General features: G+C 46.0%; 1 protein-coding gene across 3 annotated transcripts in view; it reads left to right on the top strand.

Annotated features, from left to right (window-relative positions):
- CNKSR1 (connector enhancer of kinase suppressor of Ras 1) overlaps positions 1-23,178 on the top strand; it is a 344,769-nt gene that overhangs the window by 155,612 nt on the left and 165,979 nt on the right. For all 3 annotated transcript variants that reach the window (XM_086957647.1, XM_086957646.1, XM_086957648.1), the window contains 3 exons: positions 91-191; positions 493-668; positions 1,431-1,461. In XM_086957647.1, the coding sequence (XP_086813773.1) occupies positions 91-191; positions 493-668; positions 1,431-1,461 (308 nt within the window). The remainder of the gene's footprint in view (positions 1-90; positions 192-492; positions 669-1,430; positions 1,462-23,178) is intronic.

The raw sequence follows: 23,178 nt of genomic DNA, 5'->3' as shown, positions 1-23,178 counted from the left end.
TGTTATAGAAACGCACTGAGAGTTACCCTCATGATGTTAATAAACCATTTTAGTCCTGATCTCTGTGATATTCATGTCCCTCTTCTGTAGTGTGGTTGCTGTTGAATTTCCAGAGAAGATGGATTCAGGAAATGCTTCTGCTTTGGACAAGGGCTATCATGTCACCCCTCATAGAACTGGAAGCCAGCCAGGTAGGATAATTGGAATTCCACTTTCTCCTTTACACCTGATAGAACAGTAATACTAGTTAGTTGCTGGTACACAAAATTATTAAAGATATTGCCAAGTGTATTTGCTTTTTTGTGGCGTCATACACAGTGTATATATAAATCAGTTACATATGGCGAGTAGCCTCCACTGTCACAATTTGGTGGTGTGTGCATGGGTTCAGTGATATCTGCTTTAAATTTGTACTGATGTATGATTTTGTATTATGCATTTCCTTGTTCTAAACAGAGTCTATATTCTTATTTCTCTTGTTTATCTTCCCAGTTGGTTCTGGGAGTCCTTCGTTAAAGAGCAGGAATGTTGTTAATGGAGCTCAGGACCAGGTTATTTCTATTGTTTCCAGCGTTGCCCATGAGACTCCTAAGCTTGTCAACGAATCACAATCATCGCATCCCAAGGCCAAGAGCAAACCAGGACCACAGCCTACTGAATCAAGGGAGGTGAGCAGTCTAGACATGTCGTCAAAATCGCTCTATGAAGTGGATATCCACATTTCAATCTCTAAAGGTCCAACACTTGCCCACACAAGTTCTTGAAGTCTTTTCTCGTCAACAGGAGAGTCTGGTAGTCTGGCATGTGCCCACACCCATCTTTGCCTTTCTGGACCATACCCATGGCAGGCTTTAGGCCTCACACAAACCATGCACTACATCATGTATTCCTGCCCATACCTGACTGGGGTAGGAATGTGTCTGGGAATAGGAGAAATCCATAAGTGGTTTGGGCCCAGGTGTCCAGTTAGTGTCAGACTCTGAGCCTTGCTTACAGCAAGTCCCGGAATGTTGATCCCTTGCCTATGCCAGGGGGCTTTCATCAGCATGTGGGCCATACTCCGGTGGTTGCTCTTCTGCCCATACCAGCTTTTGAAGCTTTGACCAATTATTATGTGAAGAAATTCTTTGTTATCTGAGTTACCATATTGTTACAATCTTAAGTCATGATACTACTTAATGTAAATACAGTGTTGAAGTGGACTTAAATCCATAACCACACCTTTCTATTCATGAGATACTGCTCTGCCCTTCTGTTATTAGTTGGAGCTACAGCAATCAATCACTGTTCACTTTGCATTCCCCGACTTAACATTGACCCTTTCTTACCTCTTTCCATCTGACTCAAGAGAATTTATTTTGCGTTGACAATTGCTGGTCTTGAAATAGTTTGCTGTTCTCTAATCTCCATTATGTCCTTTTATTATTCAGGCAACTGTGGTGAATAAAAGGAAGCAGAAAGGTAAGGAATTTTCTGTGTCCAGTGAAGTGAATTCCTTGGTGTCCCACTTCTACGTTTTCATCACCGTGTTGCCGTTCTGCTTATCTTTCCTTTTAGCTGCCAATTCCTTAGTGCACCCTCTGTGACACATTCATGTCCTTCCACTTGTTAGCCCTTCCTTACCTTTGTACTCAGATGCAAACCCATGATTCCTCTGTGCTGACAAAATTCCTGAATCCTCACCTGCAAATAAATGGGGCCCCGTTTCAAGCAAAACTGCCAACACCAATGCCAATAATCTTTGATATATTATGCCTTAAAGCGCTGGTTCCATATTGTGACTATTTGGATCTTTCTGTGCTGTCGCTGTGGTTCCGTCCCTGCTCCGTGCCATTAGTCTGTGAACAATAAGTTTGTGACTAAACCACCTATACCTACCCCCTCTCCCCCATAGAGTGACATATTATTCCTTCTCTGTTGGAAATGTCTGACTTCCCTCTATCCTACATCATCCATCCCTCTTTCCTGTTCTCCCTTTCTGCCCATGTCCATCACCCTGGTTTCTCCCTAGGGAACCACAATAGCTCATGGGTGGTGTACGGCATACACGCAATCACCATATCATCAAGAACTGTGGCATACGCCTGTTCCCTAAATCTCTGCCTTCCTTGAGTAAATACCTGGTAGTCATGTTGGTGGTGACCAGACAGAAGAGCTAGGTAAATGATGTGTTTGGAAAGAAGCTGATTGGTGTATATGATTTTAGCTATGTTAGCTAAGGCTAAGCAAGAAATGGATACATCTTATATTGTAGGCAACCAAAGTAACCGGTTAGCACAATAACTAATAGGAGTCTACTGTAGTGGTCTAGGGTTTGCTTTATGGAGGGCAAAGATTGTTGACTAGACGATTACTGGATGATAATAAAACAAAAAATGTGTGTGGAGGGTCAAGGGGAATATTTCACGACCTGTCTACTCGCTCCCCAAATGTCAAGATGCAAAACACACAACATAGCAGACCAGGTCTAGGGATGGTGTATAACTATGCTAGTAACTGTTAGACAGTTGGATGTACGTGTGCGAAAGCTGTTGAGAAACATGCGCTAGAACCAGACCCATCAGCCCAACCTTTACGCTGGAGTTTACGTCATGTGGGGGTTTTCTGGTCCTTCAACACCACGACCGGACCATATAGTGTCGGTGCGGGAATGAATGTCAGTACTCTAGCCATGTAGCTCATCGTGAAATGGTTGTTGACAAAGTGCACAGCGCCATCGGGTAGTCTTACTACTGGGCGTGTTTTTAACTTTGACACATAGACTTTCATTCGAACCTTTGTGCTGAGTCTGTGTAGTCAATTTTATCTATCACTACCACTTGAGCACTGCACTTTGTCAACGACCATTTCACGATGAGCTACATGGCTAGAGTACTGACATTCATTCCCGCACCGACACTATATGTTCCGGTCGTGGTGTTGAATGACCAGAAAACCCCCACATGACGTAAACTCCAGCGTAAAGGTTGGGCTGATGGGTCTGGTTCTAGCGCATGTTTCTCAACAGCTTTCGCACACCTACATCCAACTGTCTTACAGTTACTAGCATAATTATACACGATTACTGGACGATTACTTCTGTATCCACTCCCAATATTTTCACAGGCAGTTCATCTAAGATGACTATTGCAAATAGTAAAGTAAGAACTGATGACCCCTGACAACAAATTAAACTAAAATAACTTAACAGAGTGCATTTAAGCAAGACTGATCTTTTCTTAGTGTGGTAGAAGGGCATACTTTCTCACTGCAAAAGTTCTCACCAGTCCTCCCAAAATATTATGACAGTCACTGTGGCTCAAGCGTTTGCCACCCAGTCTTTTTGCAGTCTCTGCTGAATATTCATGAGTATGGTGCCTAATTGATAGTCATCATCAAGAAGCACTGCAGTTGCTTAACACATATCTTTGATTATATCAGGTTTTGTACCACTCTAAGTGCACAAGTGCATTCCTAGGGGTTGTCATCCAAATAAATTTAAACCGTGGGAAAGGGAAGCACAAGGCCTGGCTGCACCTGCCCTTCCAAATCTTTAAGGTAAATGCAGTCCTGAATAGTGTTGATACTCCACTCCAGTGGTTGCTACCCTGTGTTGACACAGCCTGCGCTGGGTATTTATGGACCTATGTGTTATGCTTGTCACATCTGCAAGGAGCAATCCAGTTTTGGGGTGGAGGTGCCAGCCATCTCCTTTCAGTTTGTCTGGTTCTATACCACTCCAAGCACACAGGTGCATCCCTAGGATTCCTCCGCTATACAAGTTAACAGAGGGGGAGGGGAAAACCTATCTTTTTGCAATACCTAAGCCAAAAGTATGACCCTGACAGCTTGGTGATCAAGCAAAACGTCAAAAAAACACAGTTCGAACTTAAGCAAACGATAATTAGCAAGGTAGCCTGGAGGAATAACAGGAAAACAGACTACAGAGATTTTTAAGAGCGAGAACCTACCTAAAGTAGGAATGGAAAGTACGGGTGTAGAAAACCTGGCCACATGAGCTAGAAACACAGGTGTCCCCAACCGATTGCAAATATAGAACAAAAGTTGGCATGAAAAGGAAGTTTGTAATAGTGAAAAATGCAGTCCGCATCCTTTATTTTTCAGGTTCAATGCCTAAGTTTTTCCTGCTGTGTTCATGAAAAGAACACACCTTTTTCTGTACATCTTTCTTTCCAGTGGTTTAATACTCTAGTCTTATTCATTCTAAGCATGGGTGAATTTTGCGAATCTGGCGTTCGCGAATTTGCGTATTTGCGAACTCGCAATCCACGAATTCTTGCGTTTTTTTGATGTGTTCGCAAGGGTTTCTGCCAGTTCGCAAGGGTTTTGTACCAGTTCGCAATTGCAAACTTACTTGTCGGCTCGCAACAGTCGCGGCTATGTTGTTTCTACGTCTGGTTCATCATCACAGGTTCCCAGCACCCTCTGTTTCACCACTGCCACCCTCTGTTTCACCCATGCCTTCCTCTGGTACATCAATGCCACCCTCTGGTTCATCATCACTGTAGATTATGGGGGGGAAAAGCAAGCTCACCTGCCCTGCTTCAACTGACATGAATTAATTTGGGGTTGGTTTATTAATGTGTCACTGTTTTAAAATTCCAGTCTGGCACCTGCTTCCTTATCTGTAATTTGCTTTCTGTTGCAGTGCAATTTTTTTTCCAGGACCTTTGTGGCCTACTTGTAGCTATTCTGTGAGCCTGCTGTGAGGGTCAGAGCAGGGTCATACAATTGTTGCAACTGAACTCTGGAGGGGCCCCAGTCAGGAAGCACTACAGGGAATGGTTACTAATGATGAGTTGGAACTTTTGCACCTGCTGATTGCTTTCAGTTTTGCAAAACTCGTTTTTCGACAATTTCGCGAGATTCGCGGGGCGCGAATGTGCGCGAGATCGAATTCGGAAGCCGCAAATTCGTGCGAATATGCGATTTGTTTTTTTGCGGCGTGTTAGTTCGCAAGGTTTTGTGCGTTTTAGCGAGCCGCTTGTAGCGCAGCGGCGCAAAGTTACCCTCACGGACGTTCACGGGCGTGGCCATCTTGTTTGCATGACGTATTTCCGTTTCCGGGCGCGATGTGTAATCTCGCAAAGTGTGCGGCTCGCTAGTACAATTTCGGGTGTGTTCGCAAGGAAAATCTCACGCGAATTTACCCACGTGGTCGTGAACGGGCGCGGCCATCTTGTTTCTCATTCATTGCTATGGTTCTGGGCATGCTTTTCTATCCCCCCTGAATCTCTGCCATCCTTTGCTTGTTTGAAGTTTTTTTTAATCTATTTTACTTATTATCTATCCCTCTATTTTTCTAGCTCTATATTTTTGTGTTTTCTGCTACTTTTGGTTAATTTTAAACTACTTTTTAAAACTTTTTTTTCTTTTCTTCTCTTCCCTATTCTATTTTCTTTATTATTTAGCTTCCTTTCTGCCCAGACCATGGTAAAAGGAGCCGGGAAGCATCCCAAGAAGGGGAAGGGTCCCGTGCCCAGCTCCCGTGCGGGCGTTTGAGGGGGGAGCAGGTCGCACCCCGGGAGATCTTCAGCCCGGAGGAGGTGGCCGCACTAGTTTATTATGTTCAGCGCCGCCTCCCCAGGACCATCATGGCAGGCGGCAGGATCGCTATCGGGTACGGGATCCAGGAGCGCCGGAAGCGGTGGGAGAAGGTGTGCCGGGCCATGTACCAACACTCTCGGGTCCGACGCACTTACAACCAGGCCACCCACCGTTGGACGGATCTCCTGGACAGGGAACGCGATCTGTTTGACCTGCTCGGCCTTTAGATCCCCGGGCTTGGTGACTAGTAGTAGCTATTTCTTTACTATGTTTTCTCCTGCTCTGTGTGTTAATATCTTGCAAATTTTTGTCTTTTAACAAGAGCAATAATGCTGCTGATTACATTGTAGGTAAATTATATTTCAAAATCTTCTGTGCATTTCAGGTGCACTGCTCTCCTTCTCAGTAGCGCTGCTACTATGCTTATTTGTTTTCGATTTTGTGTTCATTTCATTTGCCTGTGAAATTATGCATGAGTGTAGTTTAAAGAACTGCCTAATGCTAGACACTAAGGGTCAGATTTTTAATTACCGGCGCATCCCTGCAAAGTAGCAGGGATGCGCAAGTAATTGTGCGCCACGCCACCACCACCCATGGTGCGCCGTATTTACAATGCGGCACACCATAGGCCCAAAACGTCACCAAAGCGTTACGCATCTGTGCCGTAAAGGCGGGGCATTGCTGGAGTTGCGTCGCAACGATGGCGCAGCTCCAGCAATGCTCTGGGGTGCCCTATCTCCCCAATGCTGCGTCAAGCCGTAAGTCTGCTTCAAGCAGGCGCAGGGTTTGAGTCACGCATCATTGTCGTTAAAGTGAGTGATTGAAATCTTGTAGATTTCCCTCAGCCACTTTTAGGATGCGTTCCTGCGCAGGAACGCCCTCCCTTGCGCCGGAACGCCCCCTGATGGCGCAGGGCTTTACAACGTGATGCATCTCCCATATGCGTCACGTTGTTAATATACGCCGCACCATGGCGCCTCTTTTGTTCTGCCGCTGCGTCACAAAAGTCACGCAACAATGGAGCAAAAGAGCCGCAAGGGGCTTCTAAGTCAGCCCCTACAGACTCAAGTCCAGTCCTTCCTTTGTACACATGGCGATAAGAAGAAATAGTGGTGGTGGATTAATAGTTTGAGTATTTTAATGACTGGTGAATGTAGTAGGAAACTTTAGTGTTGTCGCTGATCTTCAATCACGATGGACTTTGGCTGTCACTTTGCGTGCTGCGGACTGCTGCCTGCCAATCCTAGGCAAACCTTTTTAGTACTTTGTTTAGTGAGTTAAATAAGAACTTTTCAAGTCGACGGTCCGCAAATCAAGCAATACTAATAACGTAGTAGACCACAGGAGATCGGTCAATATATCCTGTGGAATAGTTGTCTATTTGCTATTTCGCCAAAATATTTTGTTATTGTTATTTTGAAATGTTTGATTTGGTTGACAAATATCATCCATGTTTTCTGGTCTTTCTTTCTTTAATGTTGTACATCAGCTCCCCCCAGGGGCAAGAGGACATAGGAGGAGGAGGCTGCTGTTCGCCAGGATCGGGGCCTTTGCTGGCCCCGGTAAGTTTTAATTTTAATATAGAGTACCTATTTTTTCCTAGCGTTCCTGATTCGATTTTTTTCTAAATCGTCTTTGATCTTCTTGTAGACTGTATCTAAATTCTTATCCTGCCTCGACTATGACTCCCTGTGGTATTACTAGATTATTCTTATTAGTCTGTCTGTGTAGCTAAGTAAGATTGCACATTTGGTAATTCCATTGGACTCCCATTCTAGTCAGCAATAGCTCTATGCACTGAGTGCAGTCCTCTGGGATTATCCATTATGTCTTTTCAAGTCTTCTAAATGTTTATGCTTTGACAATTGCCAACAATAAAAAGGTGAATGACCACCAATAAAGAACAAGATACTACTTTACTTTTGGTTTGGATAGGAGGACAATCCATTCTACTACTGTTGCAGGGACAAATCTGCACAAACAGAACTATGGACACTAAATAATGCATTGCTTAGCTTATCAATTATAATAGGCGCTGTTAGACTTTCCACATACCTCAGTGATAACAGACTCTGTAGTTGAACCCCAATCTCCTTACTGACTAGATAGTGTGGCAGAGTCATTTAGCTCCCAAAGTCACTGATTGATCCCCAATGATGATTAGATTATCCAACGCAGGACAAGAGTACGGAGTCGGAGTCAAGAAGTGTCAGAGGCACGGACTCATGCTTGCAAAAATTCCAAAATCTTTAGCTCAGCCACTCTATTCTGGAGGACCAAATACCACAGAGTCTATTTAAGTTTAAAAGCTTTATTAAAAGTAAACACATTTATTAAAATCAAGTTTGTCATAAAACTAAACGTTTAACTAAAAATGGAAAAGTGCTTAGTACTGACGATTAATTGGACACATTTCTTGTGGTCGAGCCGAGCTCTCACCTGGTTTGAACTTGATCTTGCTCGTGTTCTTAGAAGTCAAGCTTCTGTCTGTAAGGAGAAAAAGTGGTGCGTGTTAAAAATAAAAAGCAAGCATTCATCAGTTGTGCCAAAAAGTGCAGCAAGACAACAGCCGTCCCTGGAAAAAGGGACATTGTTACTTTAGAGTAGACAGCCACAAATTATTGAATTGTTTGCTGTTTTTTTAACATTTCTTTATTCCTAGACCAAATATTATATAGTAGTGAGTGGTGTATTCTAACATTCTTAAATGTACTTTGTAGGTGGAACATCTGGTGGCGGGGCCAGCGCGGAGGTGGTGGTGGTGGATGAGGGGAACACTTCTGGGGAGGATGCGGTGCAAGTGCCGGACGACACCAATGTGCCTGTGAGGGTTCACACGGTGGTGGCGGGCAGAGGTAAGCTATATATTCCTTACTTATTGAGATTGACGACTGCAGAGTGTGCTATCTGGGGCTCTGGGAGGGGGAGGGGGCACACCAGCAAGTGCAAGGAGCCTGCGCCCGCTATCTGCACGGGTGTATTATAAATCAACCAGGTAGTAGCCTCCTCTAAATGTACTTCGACTTAGCTGTGTAGTTTTTGGCGAGAAGAATCCCAATCAGATCTGAGATGAGCTTGATGGATGGGATGAACGAAAAGCGAAAGAAGGGTGTAAGTAAGTGTGGAAGGGCGAGAAATTTAATGATGACTGGCAAAGAAGAATGATATGTGTTTGCTTGGTCCCCGAGATGGCTGGGAAGGAAAGAATATGGTATGGTGCATTGCTGGGTGAATGATGAAGCAAGGATGGGTGGAAGGAGAACAGCCTGGATGGGTGAAACAAACTGTATGTGTGCATATATTTTGAATGGATGGATGCCTGGATCATGGTACTATCTGACTCTTAGATAGCATATACTCTTAGATAGCATATGTGTATCTAGAGAGAGTAGACGGTCACTGGATGAACTAAGTGTTACTTTGAAGAGCATGTAACACCGCACCCGCACGTCCGTTCCAGTGTATGAAAGGCAAGGAAAAGAAGTTGTAATTTTGTCCAAATACTACCATGAATAGTAGCAGTAGTTTGTATTGCAACTGCAAGCACAGCATATATCCGGTTCTTACGGTGGACACTCCCTACCTCTCTTAATAACTTTAGTTTAGTAGTAGTAAGTCATTCATGTGTGGGTGTATCACTGTTCACTCAATAATAAGCAAAGCACCTAAAGTCATCGCATATGTAATCAAATACATCCCATGTGAAGTGATAGATAATCAGATTATTTAGCTTCTTCATTTTCCTTTTCTAGTACTCATTTGCACTGTAGGGTGAAAGCTAAATTATTAAGCAGTAGCCCTTTTAACAGAGTATTCTCAGTGCCACCCGTAATAGAAAAGTAAGAGCTTCACCACCTGCATGGACTGGACCGGTACAGTAACGCAAGTCTGTCTCACTCATCATGGTGTGCGTCTGTTTTTCTCGGGTGCAAGTTCACTGCGCTGGCATTATGCCGGCTTGCATAAGATAACGTACCAATTTTCCTAAACAAGAGAGAAGAAGAAGAATAAGACTGGTGTACTGTCATAGTCGACTGTAATGGAAGTCCATAGTGCTCGTAGAATTTGTTCCTTAAACTCCCACTAATGTTAGAGCAAGGATGAAGAAGTGGGAGGTTAGATAGATACTGTCCTCAATAGTTATGTACTGTGCTTTCAATTTGCTACTTGTACTGTGGCACAACTTTCTGCTCAATCATTTTGTGTTAATCTTAAGGAGCATTGGTTACAGACTATGTCTTTCTTTCTTCATATAGTTGCTCCTTCCAAATCAAACAGACCATCAAGGAAGGAGCTGACTCGAATGGCCCGGCAACGGAGGCTGGATGCCACTGTCGCCGAATATCGGCGGCTGGTGGCCCTGGAGGAGGACACGCAGTCTACCGGTACAACATCCACTGGGACAGCTGCATCCTCCTCCGGGCCCCCACGGGCTGCCAGCCAGCGCAGTGCTCCAGCGGTACGGAGCCGGGCTACCAAAGCCAACCGCCACCACCGAGCAGCAATGACAGCAGCTGCCCCCCACAGGAGTCGCAAGGCACGCCAGCACCGCTTATGCCTCAGTGTCCTACCTGGAGCAGGAGGTCCTAACGTATAAGACCTTGGTGGAGGGCCTCCGCTCCGACCATTCCACCCTCCGCAAGGAGTATGATGCCCTGGCCGCAAAAGTGAACAGCAGCCTGCCGTAGTGTCCCTTGCCCCTTTTTCAGAGACTTTTGGGGGGTGGGAATTGGGAGTTGGGTTGTTTTGGGGACTTTTGAAGGACAATCGTTGGAGTTAGGGAGGGTCTTGCGGGAGATTATTTTGTTAGGGCTACAAAAATATACTTTTTGAAACTTTATCTGAGCATACCTGTTTTTTTACTGCTTTTGAGTCTGGTGGGTGGGGGTTTAACAGAAAGTTTGTGTTCCTGAAACTTAAGTCTGTGTCATTTTCTTCCTTTAAGTGTAAATGGCTAAATGTTTTCAACACTAAGGTCCTCTCACAGAGTCAGTGAATTAAAGAGTGCTAAGACTTTAGTAGTACTACCGTCAATCTCTCGTCTCTCCTAATACTCCATTATAATACTACCTCCCACCAAACGCTTATCTTACCTTTAATTTGTGTTTGAAAGTAGGGCTAGGGCCAGGGCTGGCTCCACCGGAAATGGCGATTAAGGTTGGCAATCCTGGGCGGATGAAATGTCCTCATTGCCGTGGTACTAGTGGTGTGACACAGTGGCAGTTGCATGCCTATGGAAAAAAAGAAAATGAAACCTAGTTTGTCCTTACTGTAGCATTACAACGGTACGATAGAGAATATAGCAGGTGACAGTACACTAGAACACTGCCACAATGTAGCCTAACAAACGGTAAGGTATTGAAAGTATAACTAGTACTTGCGTTGAATTTCTTTGACATTGGCTACTACTACAAGAAATAGTACTGAAGCTGAGTAAGTCTAGAATATATCCTCGGATTCCTTCACCAGCCTGTTGCTATGACCTTATCCTCCCCAACAAGTGTGTGGAATTATTGATGTCATTTAGTCACACATCAATGAAAACCACACAGCCCGGGGGAAGAGGGTTAGTGTTTGGAAAATGGATGGGAATGGGGGTTTCTTTTTGGATAGGTTTTGTTGAGAGAAGGAAAAAAAAAAGCACAGCATGGGCAAACAATAATTGAAGATAAAGAAATCTTTGGGTACAAAGCTAACCATAAATCTTTTACGTGACATAAAGGAAGTGCATGCACTACTGCATGCATTGTTACTGAAAAGTAAGTAGTACTTTCGACAACCATGAATGACGGAGAATGCGACAGTACAGGGCTGCAGCGTTTTCACTTGCCTATCTCTGCACTCAGAGAAACACTTCTTACATTAAATTAGGTTTAAAAAATAGCCGAGGTAAAACCTATAGAATGGCTGTAGGGATCAATTTAGAAGCAGAGAGAGATCCAAGAAATGCAGTCACACTCCTAGAAGAAAACAATGGATACTGTATCTGTATGTTGTTGTAGTTGTCCTGTTGAATTTGGTAAGTAAGTTGCACGCATCCAACAATTCCTCTTATTAGCGGCACTCCTCCATTCCAGCTGACGCTTCGTCCATCAATGTTGGTGACCAGAAGACACCCTGTCCACTGCCTGCCTGGCGGATGCTGAATTGCGGCTCGCTAATGTGAAGCCTGACTCCATCCTTTTTTTTCCCATTGCAAAGACTGAAACCCAGCCTGCAATTATTGACGGAAAAACAGGAAGTGATATTAGAACACCACTGATAAATAAATATAAGGTATGTACGCTGTGTAGTGCAAAAAGTCACACTTTGAGTTTCCTAATAGACAGTACAATATTTTTGAAAGTGCGTACTCTGTCTGAGTCTCCTTTTGAAGGATAAATAAGTATGGGCAAATTAATTTAGCGGATCTTTCCCCTCAAGCTAGGTGCACTGTAAACTGTGTTTTAGAACAAAATTAGACCTTCCCAGCAGTGCTCCCACCCAGACCCTTACTAAAGCCAGTCGCAAAAATGTAGAAGACCCCCAATCAGATCTCAAAAAACGAGGCTTAGTAGAAAACTGGTGACAAAACGTACTTTGAAAGTAAAAGTAGGCCCAAATACTCCCTTACCCACCGTGGATTATATTCAAACCACTTGCAAGCAAGCAAAAGTATCCATACCCATCATCGCTCCAAGACTCGCAAACCCCCCCACTCAAACACATGCAATACAAATACTGCTAACCCTAACGAGCCCTAAGTTAAGAATAGTGGCAAACGCTTTCTTTAACTATGACAAATCCCCCTTTTCCCACCATGGATTTTCTTCAAATCACTTGCAACCAAAATTACACATTCCCACGAGTGCTCTAAGACCCCAGAACTCAGTTGCAAAAATCTAGAACACCCCGAAACACATGCAATCCTGCTGCTAGGGCTAACCCTAACGAACCCTAAGTTACAAAAAGTGCCAAAAGGCTTTTCCTTATGGATTTTGTCCAAACCACTTCTATCCGGTATTAGACCTTCCCAGCAATGCCCCAAGACCCGCCAACCCACCCACAAAAAAGCACAACACCCCTAAACAGCCAAAAAGGAAAATCTCATACTTCCAATATTTATCGGCCTTCGGTCCAAACGCGCTGTGCAGCTAGGTCATAATTCCCGTTTTCCACCACGGATTTCCTGAAAAGCAAATGCAATCAAGATTAGACTGTCCCAGCAGTGCTCCCAGACCCCAAAACTCCCCCACAAACAACCAGAACCCCCCCAAAGAGCACCTCAAAGGCAAGCAAGTCAGCAAAAACGCAAAAGAAATTTTACCTCCGATTTGGTCCAAACCACTTTTATCCGGTATTAGAGCTTCCCAGCAATGGCCCCAGAGCCGTCAACTCACCCGCAAAGAAGTAGAACACCCCCACAAGTGCATGGTCTTTCTTCATTGGCCGTAATCCTGCCCTCTGCTTTGAGCGAAATAGGAGTCTGGAGGAGAAGGATAGAGGAGCATGTTCTTGTGAACTTGTGAACCTGAGGAATGCAGACTGCGGCACCTTCAAATCAATAAGCAAACAAGTGAAGACAGTTCTGCTGATGGGCTTGTTTTTGTGCTTAGGTGATTAAAGTTTGAATTATATTAACTGTGCACAACAAAGAAAGACAGACACACAGGAATAAAAGTGAATAAGGACGAAAAAGAAAGTTATTGATTCATTGTCTCATTTTCAGGGCTCGGTGTCGGGGAATAAGAATAAGGCTTCGTCATCATACTCTGCGAATTCAGGCAGGGTGAGGTCAGTGTCACCTAACAGAGAAGAAATTCCCTCATCTACGTTGCTGTCCACCTCGTCTTCATCCGGCGTGCTTTCGCGTACTTTGTAATCTGGTGGGATGAGGTGCTGATTCATCTTGATCATTGTTAACCTCTCCACATTTTTGGCCGAGAGGCGGCTCCGTTTGGAAGTTACAATGCCACCAGCAGCACTGAAAACACGTTCAGAAGACACGCTTGCGAGTAGGCAAGACAAGTAGTTTATAGCCAGGTTGGAGAGCTGTGCCCACAATTCTTTTTTTCCCATGCCAATACGCCAATGGGTCAGCATTAACATAGACCTCTGTTGAGTCATTCAGATAGTCCTGCACCATCGACTCAAGGTTCTCCACGGTTCCTCCACTTTGCTTACTTTTTGCTGTGACCTTTTGAGAACCAAGCCGAGTTAGCCAATCCTCTTCTGCATCCAATGTTACTGTTGTGTCTGGTGCAGATGATCCGGTTGCCGGTGTCTTTAACGGCTGCGAGGTCACTTGTGCCATAGGTGCAGAAGTGGATTCTTTTGACTTGGGATGGCCTGCTGATGCTGATGTACTGCCTTTTCCTTCCATTTGCTGCCGTTCTCTTTCAAACCTCTTGGCTGAGAAGGCTAGCCAACGTTTGTACTTTTTAACATCTTGATCACCAAAAGGAAAGAATGCTTGGCCTTCCAGCGCCTTTTTGCAGCGTGGATCCAGAATAGTAGCACAAATGTAATGCTGTTCTGAGTGGATCATTTTAAGACGTTCATCACCAAGTAGGCGCTCTAATAATTTCTCCGCCAAAAGAAAAGCATCTTTCTTTTTTTCATCTTTTTGAAACATAGAAGACACCGTCTTCAGTTGGTGCTCCAGCATGCGCCACAATGGGATAGCTTTTCCCAAATTACAGTCCTCCTTGCTGACTGCACGCGTGAAGACCTCTAAAGGACAAAGCATGTCTGTCAGGCTTTTAACTAGGTTCCATTGCGCCGCATCTAGCCTCAGGTCCTTCTGAGCTGTACCCACTGTTAAGAAATAGTGATCGAGTACCGTATACTGGTCATACAGACGCTCAAGCATGTAGAAGGTTGAGTTCCAACGTGTTGCCACCTCCTGGATGAGTTCTTTCACTGGCATTCGACGTTCATGTATCGGGCTCCTCAGATGCTTCCGGGCCTTAAAAGAATGGCTGAAATGGTTGCACATTCTTCGGCAGGTGGCCACTAACTCGCATGCTGGACTGTCTTCATCACTCAAGAATTTTTTTTAACAACCAGGTTTATACAGTGCGCCAGTGCGCCAAACACGGCACTCTGAAATACTCACCCAGCTCCATGGCCTTAACTACATTAGCGCCATTATCTGTGGAAACATAACCAATCTGGCCTTTTTTTGGGGTCAGCCAGTGTAAGACCTTTGTGTTAAACTCATTCAAAATGTTTTCTGCTGTGTGACGTTTCTCCAAGCCAAACATGGCTAGTGTTGCATGTTTCCGAGCAGCTTTAAAAACTTGGTCCGGGTCAACACCTGCGTTTAGCTTTGCTTTAACCCCTGAAAAAGAGACCCAGTGTGCAGTGATGCGCATGTAATCAGCGCCTGCGCCACTGGTCCACATGTCTGTTGTCAGATGTACAGAACAGCACTCTTCTGCAAAGCTGCCCCAATCACCTCCAGCACATCTTCATGTAGTGCTGGAACCGCAACTCTGGCAAAATAGAACCGGGTAGGAACCTTCCATTTAGGGCAGAGCGCTGCCACTAATTCTAGAAAACCAACCCCTTCTACAAAAGAAAAAGGGAGAATGTCCAGAGCTAGCATTTTAGCCAGCTTAGTGTTATACAGACGCGTCAGTGGGTGGTTGCGTTCATATGGCGCGTCTGAAAAAAATATTTTTCTAATGTTGCCCTGGACCAAGCATTTACAGGATGATGATGATTTATTTGACCCAGTTACACTCGCTGATTAACTTTTTCGCATTGGTGTCTCACTCTCTCCCACACTATTAGTGTGGCTCACATGGGGTGTGCTGCTGACATGGGTACTGGGTGTAAGTGAAGTGTTTGACACGTCTTCTTCCTCCTCGTCATCAGATGAAACATCAATGTTTTCTTGACTTGCAGTTCGGGCTTCCTTGATCTCCTTTAGGTGCGCAAACCATTGGGCAGCGTGCTGTCTCCTAAGATGACCTCTCTGGCCTCCGGTACCATAGTTGGTACCAAACTTACCACGACTAACTGCATGCTTACAAATGCTACAAATGGCGAAGTTTTCTTTTTTTGGGCAAACACTAAAGAAGTCCCAAACTGGGGACTTGAATTGTCTGTGGGGGCCGGAGGAGGCGGCGATACTGGTGGTGGTGGTCATGCTGCTAATGCCAGATGAAGTGGAGGATGTGGATTGCCGAACTTTAGTACGTTGTGCACTTTCACCACCACTAATTGAAGTCGAGGTGGATGGAGGTCCCTTCTGGCGAGGAAGAAATATGGAAGCGGTACGTGTTGGTGTACTAGTTAACTCCAATGATTGTGGTGTTTCCACTGCCTCCTCGTCGACAACATCATCATCACGCTCAGCAGCTTCTCGGGCTAGGGTCAAAATGTCTGTTTGCTGCATGCCCGCTGGGGCTGCAGTGACCTTTATGATGACTGGGTCGTCGTCGTGAGAGTATTCATCAGCAGCAGTATCCGCCACTTCTTGTTGAGCCTCATCACACTCCATAACTATGAGACTTTGGACGAGCTTCCTTTTACGCTTAACTACCTTTGTCAGTTCATGGTGTGCCTCACTCTCAGACGGCAGTGGTGCTGGTTCCCAATTTTGATCCGTATCATCAGAAGGAGGTGTGTTTGAAGAAGATGTAGACACCACCCTTGATCTCTTCCTTGCTAGGGGTGTGGAAGACAATGAATGATCATCAGGAGGAGTGGCTTCCTCAAATGATACCTCGCCTTGATTGTCGATTTCCTGATGTGCCCCTACTTCGGGAGGAACAACTATTGTGGGCACTTGTGACCCTCCATGCACCTCTGCTTGCACATCTCCTTGCGCTGCCTCTCCTTCCACTTGTACTTGGGCTTGTACTTGCGGCTGTGGTTGTTCAACACTCGTCAGATGAGTTACAACAACCTGTGTTGATTGAGGGACATTGCTGCTACTTTCTTGCGATGAGCCAACATCACTGGTCGATGGTGATTGAACAACTAGACTAAGTGCCTCTGCAGCACTCAAGGGCTTGGACTTAAGTTGGCGTTGTGGTGGTGGCACTGAGCCCAATGGAGCGGGGGTGCTGCTCCCAGCTTGGTCCCCAGCAGATCCCGCTGCTGCTGCAGGTGTACTTTTTTTTTTTACTCCCAAAAAATGTGGCGGGCGGCACACCAGTCTCCTTGGTAACTTGCTTCTTCTGCTCCTTACTGGCAACTTTCTTGCTAGAGGAGCTAGGGGGAACTTTTTTTGGGGCCATCTTCTTCAGAGCAGGTCAGAACAGCAGGCCGCAGTTGCACGAGTTGCAGAGTTGTCTGTGGCCAGACGTGACGTCGCGTGACGTCATGCTGCACAAACACACCGCTGCAGGACTTCTTCCTGGCACTGGTGGTTCTCTTGAGTCTTGTGCACCTAAAAGCAATGGAAGACAGAGGAACATCAGTTCAGTTATACACCCCAAAAATTCGAAAATCACAGAAAAATCAGCACAATCCCAAGCCCTCCATGATGTTTAAATTCAAGACACCCCACAGAAAGACTAGGCCCATGCACCACTCATTACCCCTGGGCATAACGGTTGAAAGCTAGGCAAAATGGTGGCAGACCTAAGAACACTGCCTGCATTCAAAATGCCCCCTGCGTCCCAGCACATGGCCAGGGCCTGCCTGTAGCAGCACTCAAAATGGCCCCCACCCACATGGCCTGTCCCCATGAACACCCCAAAAAATCGAAAAACACGGAAAAATCAACACAATCCCATGCCCTCCATGATGTTTAAATTCAAGACACCCCACAGAAAGACCAGGCCCATGCACCACTCACTACCCCTGGTTAAAAGGCCACAACAACAGCCCAAAAAAACGAAAATCACAGAAAAATCAGCACAATCCCAAGCCATCCAGGCCCTCCATGATGTTTTTATTAAAGAGACCCCACAGAAAGACTCAGTCCACCCACCACTGAGTACCCCTGGGCAAAAGGCCCCAACAACAGCCCAAAAATCGAAAATTCCAAAATTGTAGTTGCAGCAACTGTAATGCCCCAAACAAACTTACTTGTGAAATTTCTAATCCAAAAGTGATCCAAAGAAAGTCAAAAAGGCCTCAAATCCAAATATCCAGCAGCATCCACAAAAAGTAATCCTTCCAGGTGAAGAATCCGAATGAAAGTGACCAGCACATGAAGAAAGCACTGGGAGGAGCCTGCTAGACAGGGACAGAAAGTTGGAGACTGTGGGGCACTTCCAACCCCCCCCCCCGCCCCCGAAATGGACTCCTTGCAAAAAAGAGTTTAGGCAAATGTCAACCTGAGGAGTTATTCTGATAAAAATCATCATTTCCAGTAGGTTTATGCTGCTTGCTGGTGGATTTCTTTTGCAGAATTGCAAATTTTGTATTTTCGAGAGTGCGAGATTGTTGCTGCCCGCCGCATCTACGTGTTCGCAATTGCGAACTCCCGCGATACGTGATCACGGCGTACTCGCGTTGACAAACTCTTGCTGTGCAAGGTGGCAAGCCGCGATGACGTAATCGCGGTCGCCAAACTCCAGCGGGATCCCGCAGCAAGATCCAAAATGGCGCAGCGCTCGCAAAATATCGAGAAAAACAACCCGGCAAACGCTGAATGACGGTAAGTGAACGCCGCAAAATTGTATCACCAAGAAAAAAAAATCCGCTGCGTGCGGATTTTGCGGGAAATTTGCCAATCTCGCGGATTGCGAATTTACTGAAAATCCGCAAAATCCGCGAGCGGAACGGATTTTCCGCCCATGCTCAATTCATTCCATGATTGTAATTTTTTTCTTGGTTGTTTGGCCTCCGATTTGGTCTTGGTTTTTCCAGTTTTCCTAATGGTTTGCTGCTATTTTTCCAGGCATTGATATGTTGCTATGTGTGGGTACTAGATGGCCTTACTGCTTAGTGGAGTAATACAAATTATGGGGCCCCTCCTGCTAACTGTGAAAAGTCGTCCCTTAGTCTTACATTTCTCGAAGTTATTTTGGGCTTGGGTAAAATGCCCCCTGAAGGGTTGAGCGGGGTTTCAAATGTTGGGGACCCCCTGCACTGTAAGAGATACAGGGGCCTTCGTTACGCGCCTGCTACTGCTTTTTGAAGGCCCATTTCTATCTCATAAGTCACATACTGCCCTATACAGGTGGGTGTGTACAAATGCCGAAATCCCATTCGAAATCAAAGAACTTGAGTTTCCAGTTAAGGTGTGTAGGAAAGCAGGCTCTGCTTTCATGGTTACCCCCACTTTTTGCTTGGTGTTATGCTTTTTCTGACTGGGATGCTGCTAATCAGGAACCCCTGTCTTTGTGCTTGGTTACGGTGGGTACTTGGGTACATCCAGAATGGCTACTGGTGTACCCTTATAAGTCCCTATTATTTGGTACTGAGGTACCCAGGACATAGGTACAACCGGAGTTCCCCATGAGCTGAAGCATGTATTATGCCAACCATGGGAGACCACTCAAACTGTGACTACAGGCCCGCCATTTCCGCCTGTGTAAGCTGGCGCTTGCATCACTTACAGCAGACATAGGTTTCCCTATATCTGAGGTCACTGCACTTAAAACCTATAAGGCACCCGTAAGGTAGGCCTTTCAATCTTGAAGGCAGGGTGCTTGGCTCGAAGTGTGAGGATGCCTCCGGGATAAGCGGGACACCACTACGACCTATGCAGTCCATACTCCTGGATTATAAGTGCACCAGTCATATAACCAATAGAGGGGCCATACGTCATTCCCAATGACCATCTTTAAAATGGCTGTAACGAGCCCGGTCATGTTTGGTATCAAACATCTTATGGTTCCATGCACTGTAAAGCCCCTCCGGGAGGCCTTCAGTGCTCCCAGTACCAGTCTTCCAGAACCGGGCAGCAAGCTAGGGCTCTCGCCGACCAGAGACTTGTTTCTGCCCTCCTGCTGCTAAGCCAAGCACCAGCAAGGGAAGGCAAAACAATAGATATCTTGCAACAGGTTGGTGTGACCACCTCCTAGACAGGGTTTAGTGTATTGGGGCAGGGTGGGGGGTGCTGTCACTGCCACAGAGACTGCTTAAAGGGCACATTTGGTGCCTTCCTTGCATAGTCCACTTCAAACCAGTTGAGGGAGCCGTTGGCTCCCGCTCTGGCGCAAAACTGGACAAAGGACACAGGAGTATCCTCCCCACTGTCCAGCCCCTCCCCTGGGAGGGAACCCTGAATCGTTCCAACCCTTTCTTTAGGGTACTTAATGGCTTACCTCTGGGTAGGTCCCAAGATTTATCGTGGGACAAGTTTCATATCAAGACACCACTTCATCTTCGACCGTCTGGGCACTCTGGACTTTGCTCTGGGCACCAAGACTGCAACTGGGAAGACCCCTGCTGCTCCTGATCTCGTTGTCCTGCTAGTCTACTGCAACGTCCGTGCCTGTGCTCCATACAGGAACCTTCCAAGGCCTGTGGACATCCAAGACACCTGAAGGAATCTCCCTTGAAGTGAAGGAGTCACTTCCCTGCATCTGCAGGCACCGCAACGCAGCTGACAAGTCTGCTGATTCTGGGCTCCCTCCGACTCCGAAAGGCTCAGCAACACAGTTGGTAGTTCTTCAACCCCTCGAGGCCTGCACTGTCGTGTCACCGGTTTTGAGGTCAGTATCCCTCGTCGGAATCCCTCGTCTGAACTGGAGGAACCAAACCCCTGTGCACCACGTTGACTTGCCATTGCAAAGGCTTCTTGGCTATCTTCCTCCGAGATCTTCGGGCTCCAAATAGCCCCCACCTCAATCATTTCCTGTGAGCAAGATCTTCATCCTCACCACATCCCTTCCACCATGGGCCTGCATCTTTGATGAGCTGAAGGTCCTCTTGCGACTCCAGTGCCTCCGGCCAGTGGGTCCTCTCGAGGGTCTTCTTGTGCTTCAGTAGGCTCCCCTGATTGCTCGTTGCATACTCTGACTCCCCTGCTTGTGGTGAATCCCTTGGACCTTGCTGGTCTCGACATTGCACCTTTTTCGCTTCCCACATTGTTTGCATTTGGCAAGGTTTGTTTATACTCCAGATGGACACCGACCCCTCCACTCTCGACATTCACCATGGGACATCTTGTGAACAGCTCCTGGTCTTCCACAGCGTTGCCTGGTTCACACAGCTGCAGCTTCAAGGTTATTGTCGACTCTCCTGTAACACGTGATATTGGTGGTAATTCTTCTTCTGTGCCTCCTGGTCATTCCTGAGTGTCATAGACTCTGTCCCCTCTCCTTGCAGGTACTTCTAAACTTGAATCCACCTTTGGGATCCACCGGACATTTTCACCTTTTTCTTCATTGGCGTCTTCCTGAAGTCCTCCATTGGGTTCGACAGCAGTTTCCGACGCCAATTCGCACCTATGCACCTGGCCTCCCTCGTGTAGGTATCCTAGTTCCTAGGGTATCCACGGACGGGGTGGCTCTCCAACCTTCTGTCTTCCACAGGGTTTCTTCAGGGTCCACTGGGAAAGCTCCTTCATCTTTAAAATTGCTACTGCGACTTACCCTTTGACTTGATTTGAGCATGCAGTCGTGTTCCCACACTGCACACTGCCTCCGTGAGGTTCCTGGTTACTTACCTCGGGTGGATTCTTGTGTCCCCAGCACTTCTACATCTTATTCGTATAGTCTCGACTTGGGTCGTGGTTCACATCCCACTATTTTAGTATATGGTTTGGTCCCCCCTCCCGGTTACCACTGTGAATATCGTTCTACTTACCTGTTTTTCTTACAAAGTACTGTGCACATTGGTTATATCCCCAGGTAGGAGATATCTGTATGTGTTAGGTAGTGTCTTATAATAAATTAATCTCTTTATAAATCCACTGTGTGGTTCTTTTTCACTTAATCTATACCTATAAGATTACGTTCTGATAAAACAAGCTGCTTTACACTCGCTCTGGACTAAGCCTAAAGGCTGCTCTCCACAGCTACCCCTTAGAGAGCTTTCTAAGGTTGTCTAAGTGGGGTGGGAGGTTGAGGGGGGTTAGGGGGGGTGAGGGGGTTGGGGGTGAAAGGGGGTTTGGGGGGAGGGGTGGGGGGGTTGGGGGGGAGGGTGTAGGGGGGTGAGGGTGAGGGGAGGTGAGTGAGGTTCGGCCACGGTGTCTCTGAAAGCAGTTGTTTTCATTTAATTGGCACGGGTTCAGGTCCGATAGAATGAAATGATACGGGAGGCCATCCCAAGAGCCGTTTTAAAGTTAACAGGAGAATTTCCCCCATGCTGTTGCCATCTGTCATTCTGAGAGACATCTGTTCTCCGAGCGCTCACTCCGTACATTCCTACAAAATCGGGTTTGCAAAATGTTATGTTTCCTTTCACACGGTAAGAGCACGCTCGCTGTCAATTAGGCACCTTGTGCTTGCACAACTATTCACCCCCCCCCCCCGCCCCACCCAAATTTTTTTTTCTTGCGTGCTGTAATGTGACACATTGAACTTCCACTTAGCAAAAGCATTGTTGTTGTCAGAACAATTCGTGCTCAAATTAAGTTATATTTATTTGTAGCAAGTAGGATTTACGATTTTCTTTAAATGAGTGCTGCAAAATGACGTCCCCGGAACTTTTCTTGATTCTTGAGACCAATTTTCTCACTGAGAGTTTTCGCCGCCAATTTCATCCGAAAAAGCTGTACTACTATTTAGGCACATGCATTGTTCCACTTTAAAACAAAACGGTGTGAAATTTACCTTAAAATACTTTGACATGTTACAGTCAAACACATTTTGCATTTACAGAACCAATTTAAAGTGAAAGTGTCAGTGAAGCTCTCAGCATTGCGCGTCGGGGGGCGGGTTGTGTGTCTGTGGGCTGGGTTAAAGTTGAGAGCTGAGTAAAATTGACGAAAAGAGGGTTATAGTGGAAAAGCGTGTGTTAGGGAGCAGGGAAAGTGCACATTTAGTAAGACGTATTGGAAATGGCAGAGGAAAGGCAGCGCTCGAAGGGGGGCTGGGTAACCATGCCAGCATTCCGATTCATAAGCAGATGGTCCTGTTTATGAAGTGGCTGGTGGCGAATGGATTCAAAGTGGCCGCGGTTGCTTTGATGGTCTTGTCTTGCTTTGTGGGAGGGGTAGGGGGAGCGAATTCCTGTGCACGCGCCTGGCTCACATGAACTGTAGCGATCCGCAGTTGGTTAGACTTTTCAGAAGCCTTACTGTAAATCTCGCCTACCATCCCTACGGGATGGAATAGACGAGACCTAAAAATGGAACAACCCACCATTATATAGGGCAGGGGTACACCTAATGCCTCATCGTGTTGTGATTCCCTGTTTCTCCTGCGGAAAATTCTGGTTTACCCTATTTTGCAAATTCCTCATTTTCCTGTAACAGGGCTCCCTGAGGGAAATACAACATGTAAAAGTCACTAAATTATTCCATATGTTTCCTTCTTTGCCCAGGCATCTCTTACACATGCCTGCTCTAATATTGTAAAGCCTTAATCAACTTCTGATTTTCCCAATACCTCCCTGTCATGAAATTACCTTGCTCCTAGTCAAGACCCCTCTCCAGTAAATTACGTATTTCACAGCCCTTGCTCCATACTTGCCTCACATCTGTGTGCTCTGTTTATCTCTGAGCCCTATATGCCTTGATTTACTGATCCCTGTTCCCATTACACCACAAAACCTTGACATCCCTTTAGTGGA

This window comes from Lissotriton vulgaris, chromosome 2_1, assembly GCF_964263255.1.
Source record: "Lissotriton vulgaris chromosome 2_1, aLisVul1.2, whole genome shotgun sequence".
In the NCBI taxonomy this organism is placed as follows: Eukaryota; Metazoa; Chordata; class Amphibia; order Caudata; family Salamandridae; genus Lissotriton; species Lissotriton vulgaris.
This window is presented reverse-complemented; position numbering and strand designations above follow the sequence as displayed.